The 17,509-nt window shown below is 36.5% G+C and overlaps 1 protein-coding gene across 8 annotated transcripts in view; it reads left to right on the top strand.

Moving 5' to 3' along the window:
* The window catches only part of OPA1 (optic atrophy 1 (autosomal dominant)), a 107,358-nt gene that overhangs the window by 71,358 nt on the left and 18,491 nt on the right, over nucleotides 1-17,509 (top strand). For all 8 annotated transcript variants that reach the window (XM_006873140.1, XM_006873137.1, XM_006873139.1 and 5 more), the window contains 6 exons: nucleotides 1,089-1,197; nucleotides 1,964-2,043; nucleotides 8,313-8,453; nucleotides 10,334-10,450; nucleotides 12,646-12,739; nucleotides 13,377-13,487. In XM_006873140.1, coding sequence (XP_006873202.1) covers nucleotides 1,089-1,197; nucleotides 1,964-2,043; nucleotides 8,313-8,453; nucleotides 10,334-10,450; nucleotides 12,646-12,739; nucleotides 13,377-13,487 — 652 coding nt within the window. The remainder of the gene's footprint in view (nucleotides 1-1,088; nucleotides 1,198-1,963; nucleotides 2,044-8,312; nucleotides 8,454-10,333; nucleotides 10,451-12,645; nucleotides 12,740-13,376; nucleotides 13,488-17,509) is intronic.

The following is a 17,509-nucleotide window of genomic DNA, read 5'->3' as shown; positions in this document are numbered from 1 at the left end:
ACAAGCATTGGACTGCTAAGCAGTTCAAGCCCACCAGCTACTCCTTAGAAACCCTACACAGTATCACAGTGAGCTGAAACCGACTCGAAGACAATAATACCGGTGCTGCTATGGCTCAGTAGGATAAGCACTAGACTATTAACCACAAGGTTGGTAGTTCTAGTCCACCAGCGGCTCCATGGGTGAAAGATGGTGACAGTCTGCTTCTGTAAAGATTACAGCCTTGGAAACCCTATGGGGCAGTTCTGTTCTGTTCTGTAGGGTCATTTTCAGTCTGAGTTGACTCAACAGCATCTAATAACAGAACTATTGTCATTGACTAAAATTCAAGCTCAATTCTGTGTGATTTAAAAGTGTTGGACTCTGACCTCCACCACCTGATAAAACTTTTGTTATATGGAAAATACCACAACATTTGTTAAACACCTTCTCTGCTTAGAGAGTTAGAACATTTCACTGTGAGCTGGTTACAATTTAATTTTGAAAAATGTTTGTATTCATATTTAAAAACTAATTGTAAGACTGACTTTCTAAAAGACTGATGCCATTTTTATTTTTTCATTCAATAGTTATAAAATTAGGAAGCCAGTTTTTAATCTTAATAAATAGTGTTTATGATTGCTTATATCTTTAAAGTTTCTACCTTGTTCCTTTTATCTTTTCTGTTAATAATGAAATACAATGGTTTTTAATTTTCCTCCCCCTCTTCTTTCTTGAAAATACTATTATATAGAGTAGATGGCAAAACTGGGAGGTGAAGATGACCTGACTTATGAACTCCTGAAAGCTAGGGCTCTGGAAATGGATTCTCTTATTTAGTTAAATGTGAAATTGTCTCTCTGGACAGTTTTAAAAATAGCTCACTTATGTGGGGCTAAGAGACAATCTTTACTGTTTAATTTTTTTAGACAGAGAGCTGACAAATAAGCAGGCAAATAAAAAAAGATGACCTCCGTTTTCATGAGTGGGGCATATTTTAGGTATATCTTATTTTGAATATTCACTTCTCAAAAATTGTCAATTTGTATAAAACCTCTAAAATGATAATATGTAAGTAAAATTCGCTTTTCCCTTCCTTGTTTTTTCAGAGAGTTATTCAACACAATGCTTTAGAAGACCGGTCCATATCTGATAAGCAGCAGTGGGATGCAGCTATTTATTTTATGGAAGAGGCTCTTCAAGCTCGTCTCAAAGATAGTAAGTCCTGGCCTGGGTCACCAAGTTGTAAGCATTCACAGTGGTGAAGGAGTCATAAAACTTTGTGAACGTTTATCAAAATAACAGTGCACAATTCTAGGTCTTTGTTAGCAGCACTAAAATTAAATATTATTTGTGAATTTTTCAGTCAACAGTTTAGAATTACTAGGAATGTGAAATAAATTGGACTTAAGCTTATATACACTTGTATTTTAATATGTTATCATTGAGAATATTTTAATGTGTCTGTTACTGTGTCTATAGGACTTTTGTAAGTAATTATACTTTTCTTATGTTCTGTATGGTGTGGTGCTATGGTTTAATGCGCTGGACTACAAAGTTGGTTAGAACTGCAAGGTCGGTGGTTCAAGCTCACCGGTTGCTTCTCAAAAACACTATACAGGATTGCTGTGGGTTGGAACCTATTCAACGACTCTTAATAACAACATATACATATATAGAGCTTAGGATAAGCACTGGACTGCAAGGTTGGCAGTTCAAACTCACTAGCTACTCCTCGGAAACCCTATTCAAGGTTACTATGAGTTGGAACCAACTCAACTGCACTTAACACGACATATACATATATAGTTAAATTCTTATGTATATAGCATACCAGTTATATATTTTTATTTGAACTGTATATTGCTAGAGCACTTGGAAGTAGTTAAGAAAGACCATTATTAATTAGAAGTTATATACTTGGTAAGTGATGAAATTCTTAGTGAATTAAAATAATAACTAAAATATTTTTTAATTTTTGTAGCTGAAAGTGCAATTGAAAACATGATAGGCCCAGACTGGAAAAAAAGGTGGTTATACTGGAAGAATCGGACCCAAGAACAGGTAAAATCCATCAAACTTCCAGTCTTATGATGATATCGTTTTGATACTATTTTAATTCAGACACAAAAATACAACCTTTGCATGGTTCTAGATCAGTCTTTTAAATCTTAACATTTTCAGATGTTTACTAATAGCCTTTCTAAACTATAACTAATATTTTAGAATAAACAGGAAACTATAAAAGAAAGTTTTTTACAAAGTATAGTAGCTATGTTATTGAAAGAAAGGGGAGGTGACATGTCCTTTTTTGGCGATTACTTTGTTTTAATTCTCTAGTTGATTTAGGAAACCAAAAAATAACTAAAGAGCAAGAAAAAACTGACAAGGATTTCCTGTTGTGTGGCACTGTGGGATAAAGCACTGAACCACAAGGTCGGTTTAAACCACAACTTGGTGGTTCACACTCACCAGCTGCTCCTTGGAAACCCTATGTAGTGTCACTATGAGTCAGAACTGACTCAACAGCACTTAACGACAACAACAACAATATACAGAATGAAATCCTAGTGTGTAGGATAACCCCTGGACTGCAAGGTTGATATGAGCCACAAGGTCAGTGGTTTAAACTTACCTACTACTCCTTGGAATCGCTATAAAGGGTCACTATGAGTCAGAACTAACTCAATGGCACTTAACAACAACATATAGAATTAATGTGATTAGAAAAAACAAATTTTTTTAACCTTATTTGGTTATTTCTTCTGAATTTTTATCTATTCAAATTATTTTATTCTTTTTCATTTTGTTATATATGTCTTCACAAAATAAATATAAAGATTCAGACAGGCACCAGAATTATAGAATTTAATTTTTTAATAAACATTTTATAGCAGCTTATAAGATCAAAGGATAAACACTGGAACTCAAGGTCGATTTGAACCGCAAGGTCGGTGGTTCAAACTCACCAGTTGCTCCTCGGAAACCCTATACAGGTTTGAGTCAGAACTGACTTGACAGCACTTAAAACAACAACAGAAAATCAAAATGGTAAAGCCAAGTGTAAATAATTTGAGGATGCATAAATAAAAAGGAACTGCAAGTAATTCAGTCCTCCTATGTGTGTGCATACACACCTTCAGCCATTTTATTTCTTTCAAATTTTATTTTCCCATTTAGCATTATTTTTTTAAAGCTCTCTCATTCTTATATTCATTCCTTAAAGAGTCTAAATAGAATTTAGACTATAAATACATGAATAAATGAATATAAAATAGAATATCTAGTCTACTTTTCTTGTTTTCTTTGTTTTTTAATGTATTGCATTAGAGAAAGGGTACTGAAATGGAAAAATGGAGATAGGAGTTAAAGAGAAGGAAAACATTACTAAGTGATTTATTATCTTTATTTATTTTATGCTTTTGTTTTCATTTTAGATGCAGTGAAATTATGTAATCAATGCCTTTTTCTTTTTCTACAGTTTCACATGTTTCTTTTTTCATGAGCTGTCTTGTCTAAACTTCTCTCAAAATACTGAAAGGACAGTCTTCCTTTTCTCTTTTTTTTTTTTTTTTTGCCATGATTTATGTGGAAAATGGGTCATTGAGAAAAAAGGAAATAGAGTTAGTGATTGGATCATGCATGTGTTTGGGGTGCTTCAGTTATCTCTGCTGTACAGATGGGCTGAGAGCAGAAGGTCTGTCAGAAAATAATTTCTAGGAGATTCATCAGAGGTTTCTGACTTTGAGACAGGAAGAGTCATTGATTGGAAAAAGCTGGTGTAAGGCAGATAAACTCCAGAGAAAACTGGTGTCTAGCCCTCAAGTCTTAGTGAAATTAGACCTAGAATTTGTACAAAACAAATGATAATGGCAGAACTTGCCTTAGTAACTCCCTTGGTGAATATACTTTGGTCAAACACTCTTGAAGAAAAATGATTCCTAGTTATAACATATTATTCCTTAGAACTTGGAACCATTGTGACCCTCCAAGAAGCAGAGGAATTTGTTTTAAGATTAAAGAAAGGGTCTGTGGCTAGAAGAGAAATCTGGAAATCTGTCAGAGAAGAGCCTTCTGCCTGGAAAGTTTCATGGCAGGATGCATAATTCCCAGACTGACTGGAACAGAAGGGATAATTTAGAGTGTAGATGGAAGAGTGTCTTGGAATCTCCTAATCTGGTGTTTGTGTATGTATACTTTATTTTTCCTTCAAAATAGAGCTCCATGTCAGACTCTTCTGAATCAGATTCTCTTTTTTTGACCTTTCTAATTCTCCACTCCAGGATGCAACCTACCTAAGTGTTCTAGACCTACTGACAAACAGATTCTAGAAAAGATTAAAAATATCTCCAGTTCTCCTATTACAAGATTAAGGAGTCTTGTAAGAATTCATCCTCATGTCTTTCACATTTGTCCTGTTACAGATGAGAAATCCATGTTCTGAAAACTATTTCATGAATTTGTTGTTTCATTTTCCTTAGTTTTCTAGAAAAATTCATCCCTTTGAAATAGTCTTACGTTGCCTAAGCTGAACTCATTGAGATCTTGGTCACAATACATTGGAGACTAGTTGGGGTATACCATTATTAGAGATGTCCTTAATTCAGACTAAATATGCAGATGTTAAGCTAACAGTTGTAGTTTTCCTTCTTGAATAGTATTTATTCCAAAGGAACTCTGGTAGTGTAGTGGGTTATGAGTTGGACTGCTAACCATAAGGTCAGCAGTTTGAATCTACTCCTTGGGAGAAAGATGAAACTTTATGCTTCTGTAAAGATTTACAACCTTAAAAACCCTATACAGGAATCAACTACATGGCATATAAGCACCACCATCACTGCCATCTATTCCGATGTGTCATGCTTTTACAGAGTGTTAATAGTTTCATTTACTAGTCAATTTATTTGTGTTTAAGTATAATTCTTGTACAGATACTCTGATTCCATAATATGGTACAATCTGGGTCAGAAAGTATTAGTAAATTAGAAGGTAGTTTCTTTTACTGTGCAATTATTAATGAAAGGTTAAATATAAATAGTAAAGATAAATCTAACTTAAAATCTCATTTTCAAAACTTACTAGTATGTATATATCATCCTTTAGTGAAAAGATTGTTAATAATTACACAGAAGGGATGGAAGTGTGTTTGTTGTTCTTAGGTGTCCAATTTACTGAGCATGTTGTCTTTCTCCAAGAACTGATCCTTACTGATAACGTGTCCAAAGTATGAGAGGCAAAGTCTGGCCATCCTGGCTTTCAAGGAGCGATCTGGTTGTACTTCTTCCAAGACAAATTTGTTTGTTCTTCTGGCAGCCTATGGTACTTTTAATATTCTCCTCCAACACCTCAATTCAAATGCATCAATTTTTTTATGGTCTTCTGTATTCATTCTCCAACTTTTACATGTGTATGAGACTATGGAAAATACTAAGGCTTGGATCAGGCATACCTTAGTCCTTAAACAGATATCGTTGTTCCTGAACACTTTAAAGAAGTGTTATGCAGCAGGTTTGCATAATGCATTATGATGTTTGATTTCTTGGCTATGCTTCCATGAGTGTTGATTTTCGGTCTAAGCAAAGTGAAGTCTTTGACAACTTCAGTCTTTTCTCTGTTTATCAAGATGTTATTTTTATGTCAAGTGGTAAGGATTTTTGTTTTCTTTACATTGAGGTGCTGTCCATGCTGAAGGCTGTGGTCTTTAATTTCATCAGTAAGTATTTTAAGACTCTTGGCTTCGAGCTAGCAAGGTTGTATCATCTGCATACCACAGGCTGTTATTGTGTCTTCCACCAATACTGATACCGTGTTCTTCTCAGATTATTTGCTCAGCATATAGATTGAATAGATATGGTGAAAGAATATAAACCCTGGTGCGCACCTTTACTGATTTTAAACCATTCAGTATCCCCTTGTTCAAACAACTGCTTCTTAGTCTGTGTACAGGTTCCTCGTGAGCACATTAAGTGTTCTGGAATAGCCATTCTTCACAGTGTTATTCATAGCTTGTCATGTTGAATGCCTTTACACAGATGATAAAGCACAGATAAACATCTTTCTAATATTTTCTGCTTTCAGCCTAGATCCATCTGACATCAGCAGTGGTATCCCTTGTTACATGTCCTCTTCTGAATCTGACTTTGTTTTTCTGGGAGTTCCCTTTGGCTGTACTTAATTTCTGGCAGTCCCCTGACAATGTACTGTTGCAGCCATTTTTTTTAATTATCTTCAGGAAATTTACTTGCATTTGATATTAGTGATATTGTTTGATGATTTGCAAATTTTCTTGCATCACCTCTCTTTGGAATGACTATAGATAAAGATCTCTTCCAATCAGTTGACCAAAGTAGCTGTCCTCCACATTTCTTGAAATAGATGAGTGAGCACCTCCAATTCTTCATCAGTTTGTTGGAACATTTCAGTTTGTTTTCTATCAATTCTAGAGCCTTGTTTTTCACCAGGGCCTTCAGTGCAACTTGGGCTTCTTCCTTCAGTGCCATCTTTACTTTATGCTACTTCTTGAAATGGCTCAACATCGACCATTTTTTTTTTGGTATAGTGACTCTTTGTATTCCTTCCATCTTGTTTTTTGTTTTGATACTTTCTACATCATTCAATATTATACTCATAGAATCCTTCAGTATTGCAAGTTGAGGTTTGGATTTTTCCTTCAGTTTTTTTCAGTTTGAGAAATGCTGAGTATGTTCTTCCCTTTTGGTTTTTTAACTCCAGATTTTTACACATTTCCTTATAATAGTTGATTTTGTCTTTTCGAGCTACCCTTTGGAATTTTCTGTTCAACTCTTTTTCTTATTTCTTCCATTCGTTTTAGCTTCTCTACATTCGAGAGCAAGTTTCAGAGTCTCTTTTGATATCCATTTTGGTCTTTTCTTTCTTTCCTGTCTTTTTAATGACCTTTTGCTTTCTTCCTGTATGATGTTCTTGATGCCATCCCACAACTCTTCTCGTCTTTGGTCTTTAGTGTGCAGTGCATTGAATCTGTTTTTGAGATGCTGTCTCATTTCAGGTTGACTATGTTCAAGGTCATATTTTGGCTCTCGTGGACTTGTTTTGATTTTCTTAAGCCAACTGAAACTGAAGTAAATATAAGAATGATGACATACTGTGCTCATAGAAGTTGTGTAAAGCGGGATTCTTAACCCTCTCATGACCCATGGAACATAAAGTGCCCATCTACATTTTTCTCATCAGGGATAGAAGGGCAGTGCTTGCAGACATCAGGAGAGGACCTATAGGACTATTTGAAACAGATGAATGGGTGCATGCCACGAAGTACTGTTTATGCAGGGCATTACATGAGCTGATGCCTCTTGGAACTGTAATTTCACAAAACTTTTGTCTGTTTCTTTTTTACTGGGAATTAAATTTACAAGCTTATTTTCAGGTTCTAGTGCATTATTTGAAAGTTGACTTTCCCGTCGTGCATTCATGTTTTCACAAATACCACATTTTCAGTAGTCCTAAATTATATATGCCTTTCAAGGCAGCCCTGGTGATGCTGTAGGATAATTACTGGACTACTAATGGCAAGGTTGACAGTTCAAATCTACCAGTGCTCTGTAGGAGAAAGATGAGGCTTTCTCCTCCTGGAAAGATTTACAGCCTTGGAAACCATATACAGGGTCGTTATAAGTCAGAATCAACTAAATGGCAGTGGGTTTAGGTTTTCCTTTTTTTTTTTCAGTCATGGGATCTAGAAGGTGGTACCAAGTCCAGAGACATATATGTGTGTGTCCCACATAATTTTACTTGAAGTCTAGAGTATGATTTAGCATGCCTCCCATTAATGAAAATACATGTTTTCAACAGAAAATTCAAAGTTGGGCGATAATTGGATTACGAAAGTGTTAATGAAAAGACTAAAATTTGAAAGTGTATGATTTGTTGAGTGTAGAACTGATGATCTTATTTGTGTGTTTTGCATCTAATTTATTTATCTGAAAACAAATATGCCAGTAAGTATGAATTCCTTAACAGTAATTTAGTTCTTGATGTGAGCAATGTATAGGCTATCATGTCTTTCCTTACAGTTAGGGTCATTTTTCCTAGATGCAGATCATACTCTAGTGTCAAAGAATTCTTGAAAATGCATAATAAGGTGTTTGGTGATAGTGTAAAATATTTTGGCAAAAGGAAAATGTGACAAATTGGGCTGTTTTCCTAGTTTTTCCCCCCTCATAAGACCCCAGGTTGTTGTGGTTCCTTAAGCTACTTGCCCTCGATTCATAAGGCAGGTTACTAGATTAATTGGAATTGAAGATGTGCCAAATTATGATCTGTGTAAACATCCTTGTCTTTTAAACTTTTTAAAGTGTGTTCACAATGAAACCAAGAACGAGCTGGAGAAGATGTTGAAATGTAATGAAGAGCATCCAGCTTACCTTGCCAGTGATGAGATAACCACAGTCCGAAAGAACCTGGAATCCCGAGGAGTAGACGTAGACCCAAGCTTGGTAATTATTTTATTTCTGTTGCTGAAAAGCATGAACCTGCTCCATTAACCTTTATTTCTTGAGGTTAAATGTTACTACTCCTAGTGTGCTACTTAGATGTTTAAGTGCTCCATTTGACTCTGATCATGTGTATGTTTGCTGACAATAAAAACATTCTGATTGTGTAGGTAGGAGAAATTTTACTTTCTGAGTTTGAGTTTTTCAGTCCGATGCTTTCATTTGTAATTGGTGGAGCTGAGGCTTAAATACTAGGGCATACTCAGCATTTAGTTCTCACAAAGGAGTAAGACCCTACCCAGATCTCTCCACCACATCACACTGTTTCAAATGGCAAAATAGAGCTCTGCTTAAGTATGACTCACTATATGCACATATGTGTTCTACAGTAAAATGATACAACCCAATCAGGTACATGTAAATATAGAAAAAAATGAAATTAGAAAAAATTCTGAATGTTTTTTATTAAATTGAATAAGGATTTGGATTCTCCATTTATAGTAAGAGGATAAAATTAGTCTAAGAATATGACCATGTTTTGCTTACATTAATGAGGGTTATTTGGGATAAATTAGAAAAGCAAAAACCAGTGTGTTTCTGGGACTACATCCCTTACTAATTTAGTTTGGAGTCTGTGTAAGGAATCAGAAGTTCATTTTAATATTCGTTTGCATGAAACCCAATTAGAAAAGTAAATCTAGTATGTACAGCAGTTATAGAAGGAATTTCAGATCCAAAGATGGTTTGTTTTAAGAAGTATCTACTATTTATGTTTATGCACTTGCAAAATGAGTATACTTACTTTCAATTCCACCAGAGGGCAGAAAAAGGAAACCCAGTAAAACTCAAACCAGTTAAAACTGTTCTACATGTAGTGTTGGTTGTAAATTAAAAAATGAGATTTAAATTGATTAGTAAATGAGATTTTTAGTTAAATATAAATTCCATTTTCTATTTTTGTCCTGTTCCTATTTGCAATAAATTGTATTCAATTTGATACTTCTTTTAGTATTGACCTTTGGTTAATGCATTAGGAATGACTTTTGTCTTGAAGGTAAGAGGATTTTCTAAGGTGTTTGTTTTTTTGGTTTTGTTTTTAATTTTTATATTAGGATATGTTTACTGTATATTCAATTATTTTCTTTCTTTAAACAAAAAAATCTTTTTTTTCTTCCTTTTTTTCCCCCAAATGACACTTTGTACAAAGCACTTTATGAAGCTACAGCAAAGATTGCAAAGTACCATGAAAAGATTCTGAAAATGTGCAGTCTGTATTTCCCTATTTGCTAGTAATGCTGCATTTAGCAGTTTGTATATCATTTGATCATTTATGTTTTCTTATCTGTAAAATGACATCTACCTATTTAACATTATTGTTGTTAAGCTCAAAATAGAGTGGGTGTGGAAAATCACTGAATGCTCCAACAGACTACCATATAGTAATACAGTGGCAGGGTGCCTGATGGTATGGTAGCAATGGAGTTTCAGAATCAGAAAGGAAATATGGTTGAGTTCATGAACATAGTCTGGAACCTACTTCCTAATCTTAACCCTGTTTTAGGCAAGGCTTTTGACTTCTTGTTGCCTTGGTTTCCTTCCCTATGACTAGAAGATAATCCCCACCCTATAGAATCTATACAAAATAATATTTCTCATTGGAAACGCTAAAAATTTTGGAGCACATAAACGGTTAATGGGATAGAGTAGTAATACATCTAATCTTTGTCTAGGGCAAAAAAGGAAGAGGATAAAAAGGTGGATAGATAACTACTTTGTCATTGCTTTTAGCTTTTTCATAAATAAGCTTCCATTTTTCAGCAGGTGTTTGCTCAACATGAAGCATGTACATTACCTCTGGCTTTTGTTTTCTTTTCTCATGTTAGATTAAGGATACTTGGCACCAAGTTTATAGAAGACATTTCTTAAAAACAGCTCTAAATCATTGTAACCTTTGTCGAAGAGGCTTTTATTACTACCAAAGGCATTTTATAGATTCTGAGGTAAGATTTTCAGAAACAAGCAGAAATGTGTGCTAGTAATAGTTGCTTATAGATATTTAAAAGTAAACTTTAGTTTTGGCATTAATTTTGACTCTTAATGTTCTTCTGGTAAAAAAGTGTGCATGATATATAAAAAGTAACAACTCATATCTTTTCAAAGATAATTGTTAGTTTGGTAGTAAATGCATCTTATAAGCACCTCATCCCCAGAACCTGTAAGAATATGTGTGCGTATAATAGACATTAAACCACTTCTTTTTAGTGTTGATCTTCCATTTTTCTAAAAGAATTAGCTTTATTTTTTAACACTAGACAGAAATACATTCCCCTAGTGGAAAAATAAGTGTGATAAATGCAAGTTGGGGGGAAAATATAAAATAGAAAATTGTTACTTTTAAATAATACTTGCATGTCTGAGAGGTAATTTTCCTTCATGTTTTTGTGTATCAGAGTGGATTGCTTAATGTCCATTCAGGCAGCATCTGACTGCATCTATGTCAGTGGGCCAGGGCACCCAAGTATCTGAATGCTAGGACGCTAGACTCTTGTCCTGCAGTTGGAACAACACTTCTACCCAGCTGTTTCATGTGGCCTGAAGCCAATTAGTCAGTATTTATGGAGGTCCAGGCCCAAACTCCCAACCCTGATTTCTCTTAGTTCTCACACCTCAACAGATCTAATCCCCATGTTCTGCCTAGTGTAGTCCCATAGAGCATCGATGGAAAGGTATGTGCCCCAGCCTGACTTGGGTACTCTCAGCTCCTTTGATCCACACTGCCCTATCCCAATACAGATTCTCAAAAACAAGTTGGCCTTCCCTGCAGCTCTTAGTAGAAAAGGTAGTAGTGGCTGAGTAGGACCTGTCCAAGGACTCACCTGAGGCATCCACAGCGGAAGCTGCCTGCCTGGCCTGTGCCCCACACAGTAGCCCCATGGCCACTGTGCTCTGGAGTCCCCCCCTCCTGTCTGAATTATAGAACATGTTATGGACATTAAGCAAAGCACATATGTATTTCTAGTCTACATTTTCGTATACACATGCGTTTTACGTAACCATCTATTTTCGTAATGAAAATCGTACTGCTTTTTCTATTCTGCTGTTTTCTTGTTATTTTGTCTTATGGTAAATGTTTTAAACTATTCTTTACAAGAACTGTGTGATATTCTTGGAGTGGACACTTTTACATAGTTTAATAACACATAGAGTAACCTCTAGTAGTGGAGGGAGTATGCTGTGGGGTTGGTTCTGATTCATAGCCACCCTACATAGGATTTCCAAGGCTGTAAATCTTTACAGGAGCTGAAAGCTTCATCTTTCGCCCACTAGTTTTGAACTGCCAAGCTTGAGGTTAGCAGCGTGACTTGTAATCACTATGCTACCAGAGCTCCTTAACCTCTAGTAACACAGGACTGCATTTGAGCCCTTTTCTTACCTTTTGAAAGAGTTCTGCTAATCAAGTTCTATGTAATTGAGATACCTGGTATACTTTTCTTTTAAAAATTCGGAGCTTAAAAGAAAATGTGTACTTAAGTACACACATATAAAAGTGCTGATATTTTTTGCATAGCTTTAATTGTTGAGAAGGACTTTCTCTTCAGACTAAGCTTCTTTTAAAAAATGATTTTTATGTACAGCAGAATTTCAAAAGAATGACCTGAGTACATTCTCAAAGAAAAAGGCTAGTTAGCCTAAAGAGGAAATGCATATAAATTGGAAGGTATATTGCTATCAACTTTTGTGTATGGTATTGTTGGCTAACTACTATGGAGTTGATTGCACATCTGCTTCCTGAGTTTATGTTTTGTCATTTGGGAATCAGAATAAAACCATGTATGTATCTGTGGGGCAAATAGAACCCAAATCATGCAGGGTGTCATGGATTCTAGACTGAGAACATTCAACTTGTATTTATTGTTGGTGCTGTTAAATGCCGTGGAGTCAGTTCCAGCCTGTAGAGACCCTGTGCAGGGTTTTTGAGGAGTGGCTGGTGAGTATGAACCACTGACCTTGCAGTTTAAACTGACCTTGAGGTCAAGTGCTTTTCCTACTACAGCGCCACACCCGGACTTCTATATCTATAATAGGAATATATGTACGTACACAAATCTGAGTACTATTTTTAAAAAGCTGACTTGTAGTAGCTGTGTGTTTTCCTTTCTAAACTTGCATTTGGTAATTTCATTTAATATTTCAGTTGGAATGCAACGATGTGGTCTTATTTTGGCGAATACAACGCATGCTTGCTATCACTGCAAATACATTAAGGCAGCAACTTACAAATACTGAAGGTAAGCCAAAAAGAAGTCACTTTCTAATTTTTACATCAATAATGTTGTTATTGTCAAGTGCCGTTGAGTCGATTCTGACCCATAGCGACCCTGTATAGGGTTTCCAAGGAGCAGCTGGTGAGCTTGAACTGTCGACCTTGCGGTTCAAATGGCTTTTTTAGTCTGGCGCATTAACCCACAGCGCCACACCAGGACTCCACATCAATAATAGTAGTAGTAAAATCCATTTTTAACAGAAAAGTGCCAAAGTGCTACCTTAGAAGTAGATTTTATTAGAAAGCCTAAAGATTGTAATTTGTTCTTAAAATAGTAATGAACACAAATCCTATCTGGAAAAGATGAGTGATAGAACATACCTGCAGACTTCTTCATGATACAAGAATGCCATTTAAAAACAGGCTCCCGTCTGTACTTCCATCATGACTACACCTTGAGCATGTGACTTTCACTGAGACTTTCGATTGCGTGTTTTATTGTCTAGCAGGTAGAGATCCCCTTACAGCTGTGAGAAATGTGAATTTTACAGTAGCTCTAATACAATGAGAAAAACAACGTACCCTTCATATAGATTTATTTTTTACTATCCCTGTGCATTCATAAAAACAGTGCTCTCAGACTTCTTATTTACTTTGAACAGTCAGACGATTGGAGAAAAATGTAAAAGAAGTATTGGAAGATTTTGCTGAAGATGGTGAAAAGAAGGTTAAATTGCTTACCGGTAAACGAGTTCAACTGGCTGAAGACCTCAGTGAGTAGTTTTTTTCTGCCCTCTGCTAGTTTACTGCCTTTCTGCTTTCTCCATTTCTATTTATTCATGCAGTCAGTCTCAGACTTCCAGAAAAGTCACAGATACATGCAAAGAACTTTTTTTTCTCCCCCTGAGTTATTTGGGAGTAAGTTGCTAACCTGAAGTCCCTTTATCCCCAATACTTGGGTGTGTGTTTCTTACAAAGATTCTCTCCTAATAGCCATAATGCAGCTGAAAATCAGAATGCTAATACTGATGCATTATTGGTTATCCCAACATTGTTCTCTCTTATAAGAGTTTCCAGACTTGCCCTGGACTTTTTTTAGCCCAGCTTTCTTATTTTGGAAAATGGTGTTTAGAAATCAAGATCTGGAAGCTAGAGCTGCACATTGTTATTAAAGTAATGCTTTTTCCGGGCCCTTCCAGTGGAACAAGCTAGAGAATAAGTGGTTTATGTGTATATGCATATAGACATATTTACATATATTTGTCCCTGAAAATGTGTGTGTGTGTATTAAAAACCATGAGTTGGCAGCAGTACTTTCAGTTCTTCTCTAGAACCACAGGGGTTCATTCTAGTTTTCTCCCTTCCCATAGCTGTAAGTCCCTTTCAGACAGTGAAAACCTTGCTGTTAGTATCCTTATTATGGTATCAGTGCCGTGTATATAGTAACCAAACTCTTGTTACTATCCCGACCATAGTTCAAATGTCCTTCTCACCCAACTCCAGCTATGTCACATGCCCATTGGGTCCCGACCACTGTGCCTTATCCTGTGCTGTACTGCCTGCACACTACATTCTGATGCCCCATGCCAGCTGGTTGTGTGTATCAGAGCCCTTTTACTAATTGCGTGTTCTGATGCTTTATGCCACCACGTCCCCTCTCAGCCCCTCCAACACACACATGGTTTCCTCTCTGTACCCTGACCATGTGCTTATAGAGACACTGTCTTCATCCTACTTGTGCTTGGACAGCCTGCATCAAGCCGCTGTCGTACATGAATGGTCTCCTTGATCCTGAACCCAGCCTCCTGTCTCCCGCATGTTAGCCCTTCCCTGGCTTTACCTTCTGCTAGGCCACTGTGTCTTTCCCTTCCTCACCCCAAATCAGTATTATTGTTGGTAAGTGCTGTAGAGTCAGTTCCGACTTACTTCCTCCCTGTGGAAGGTTTCCGAAGAGCAACTGGTGGGTTGGAACCACAGACCCTGTAGTTCACAGTCCAGTGCTGATCCCACAGTGCCGTACCAGAAGTCTTATTATCTTTGAGAAGCCAGTGAAATCAGTGGAAAATTAATATTTGTAAATATAAATACTGGTGATTAGTCTGTTGTATGTAACATGTTGCATATATGTTACCATGTAGCACACCATGCTTTAAGTTTTCCCTGTTACAAATTGTTAAGTGTCATTGAGTCAATTCTGATTTATAGGGACCCTACATAGCGTTTCTAAGGAGTGGCTGGTGGGTTTGAACTGCTAATTTTGTGTTTAGCAGTCCAGTGCTTATCCTACAGCACCACACCTGTACTCATTTCAAATTAATGGGGAAAAAAAATAATTTGTACTTACTTCTTTCCAGCTGACTTCATAGTATGAAATGTCTTTTAAAATAAGCAAAACATTACATTAGTTTTACAAAATTTAAATTTGGTATGTTACTAGTTTTCAGATATCTAAAATAAAGCAGATGTTGCTTGGAAAGAAGTGCCTCAAATTTGAAGGTAGTTTCTAAGCTGAATTTATATCACTGCCGTATAATCACTAGAATGTGCAAAATGAACCAGGCAGGATTTTCTATTTTATACCCTGTGCCTAAGTGTGGTGCTGTAGGGTAATGCACTGGACTGCAGACTTGGTTGGAACTGCAAGGTTGGCAGTTCAAGTTTACCAGCCACTCTCAGAAACCCTATGTAGGATTTCTATATATGGGTCGGCACTGACTCAACAGCACTTAGTAACAACAGCAACAAGCAGTGTGCTCACCTCTCCATCCCTTGTCATGTGATTCTCTCTGTGTTTCTGAGCTCCCTTGTCTTTCTCTTTTCCTTTTCTTTCCTTAAATACTCTTTCATTGAAACATACTCTAATCTCCTTTAACTGTTGCTTATTTGATTTTCCAAACTACTTTGGCAGTATCCTTAAGTCTGAGCTTAGTTACAGAAGCTCTGTGTTTAAATCGTAACTTTCATTTATTGTTTTAGACCTGTTACATGTCACAATGTGCACTTATTTGTAGGACTACTATTACAGATCTTTCACAGGATCATTAGGAGAATTAGCCCAACAAATATGTCTGGAAATTTCTAGTTCTGTTTTTTTCTCCCTAAATTTCTACTGTTAAAAGAAGGCGTATTTTAGTGTTACAGCATCCTCCCTCATTCTCCCCCCCCCCACTCCTGTTTTTCTAAGCACGCTATACCACCATGGTGTGTGTGAGTGCATTATTTATTTTTAAAAAAACAGTGTTTCTCTTATATCACTCCATACATACAAGAGGACTTCAAAAAGTTTATGGAAAAATTCCGTTACCTTTTAGCTCCATTTTATTTCAAGAACCTCTTTGAAGCCCCGTTGTTGTCATCACGCCGAGGAAATACTTGAGTGGGTTTTACTACCGTGTACTTTAAGTGATTAAATAGCATTGTCTTTGCTAATGTTTTATAATAGAATCTATCTGACCTCATTGCTCTTCACTCCCAATTGAACTACTTAAAGTCTATTAGTAATTCAAATATGTGCAGTATCAAACAAGGCCTATGTTCTTCTGGTGGTTTTCCTGAAAAAAATATTCACTTGACTCTCAAAATGATTTACTACATATAAAATTAAGGTGCTGTTAATGGACCTGATAACATCTCAGGAAACAAGTATTTCACCAGTGATTTGGCTTCATCAGTCCCATTAAAAGAGACGAGCCATGATGACTGCCCATTAGCTGAAAGAGAGAATCTTTTCAGCCTTTTCCTGTGCTTTATCTTTGTTCTAACACTTGTAAATATGGTCATGGCTACTTTCAGTCAGAAAAAGTTCAGAGTTTAGCTTTTTTATTACAGAGTCCTGGTGTGACACTGGAGGATAAGCACTGGACTGCTAGCCACAAGGTCGGCAGTTCAAACCCACCAGGCACTCCTTGGAAGCCCTATACAAGGTCATTGTGAGTTGGAACCAACTTAATGGTACTTTAGCAACAGTGATTTATTGTACATATCAGAGCTTCTATTCAGTTAGAATGTGATATGTTAGTTAATGGAAGGAGGGAGGTGAACAGGAGAGTTTTACTATCGTTAAAAAAAAGTAGATTTCAACACTTTGCTTTGGGAATGTCTCGACTGTTTGTTTAAACTTGTTGTTGTTAGGTGCCATTGAGTCGGCACCAACTCATAGTGACCTTATGCACAGCAGAATGAAACAATGTCCAATCCTGGGCCAACCTCACTACTGTTGCCACACTTGAATCCATCGATGCTACCACCTGGCCAATCCATCTCATTGGGGGTCTTCCTCTTTTTCTCTGACCCTCCACCTTACCAAACTTGATATCCTTCTCTAGCGACTATTCCCTCCTGATAATATTTCCAAAGTATGAGAGACGAAGTTTGGCCATCTTGTCCTCTAAGGAGCATTCTGGCTGCACTTCTTCCAAAACAGGTCTATTGGTTCTTTTGGCAGCCCATGGCACTTTTAGAATTCTCCTCCAACACCATAACTCAAATTATTCTATGATTTTCCTTATTCACTGTCCAGCTTTCACACGCATACGAAGTTTTTGAAAATACCACGGCTTGGGTCAGGCGCACCTTAATCCTCAAGCTGACAACTTTGCTCTTCAACGCTTTAAAAAGTTCTTGTGCAGCAGATTTGCCTAATGCAATACGTCGTCTGATCTCTTGACTGCTGCTTCCGTGAGTGTTGATAGTTGATCCAAAAAGAATGAAGTCCTTGACAACTGTAATATTTTCTCCATTGATAAGAATGTTGTTTATTGGTCCAGTGGTGAGGATTTTTGTTTTCTTGACATTG

Source organism: Chrysochloris asiatica, unplaced genomic scaffold, assembly GCF_000296735.1.
Source record: "Chrysochloris asiatica unplaced genomic scaffold, ChrAsi1.0 scaffold00224, whole genome shotgun sequence".
NCBI lineage: Eukaryota > Metazoa > Chordata > Mammalia > Afrosoricida > Chrysochloridae > Chrysochloris > Chrysochloris asiatica.
This window is presented reverse-complemented; position numbering and strand designations above follow the sequence as displayed.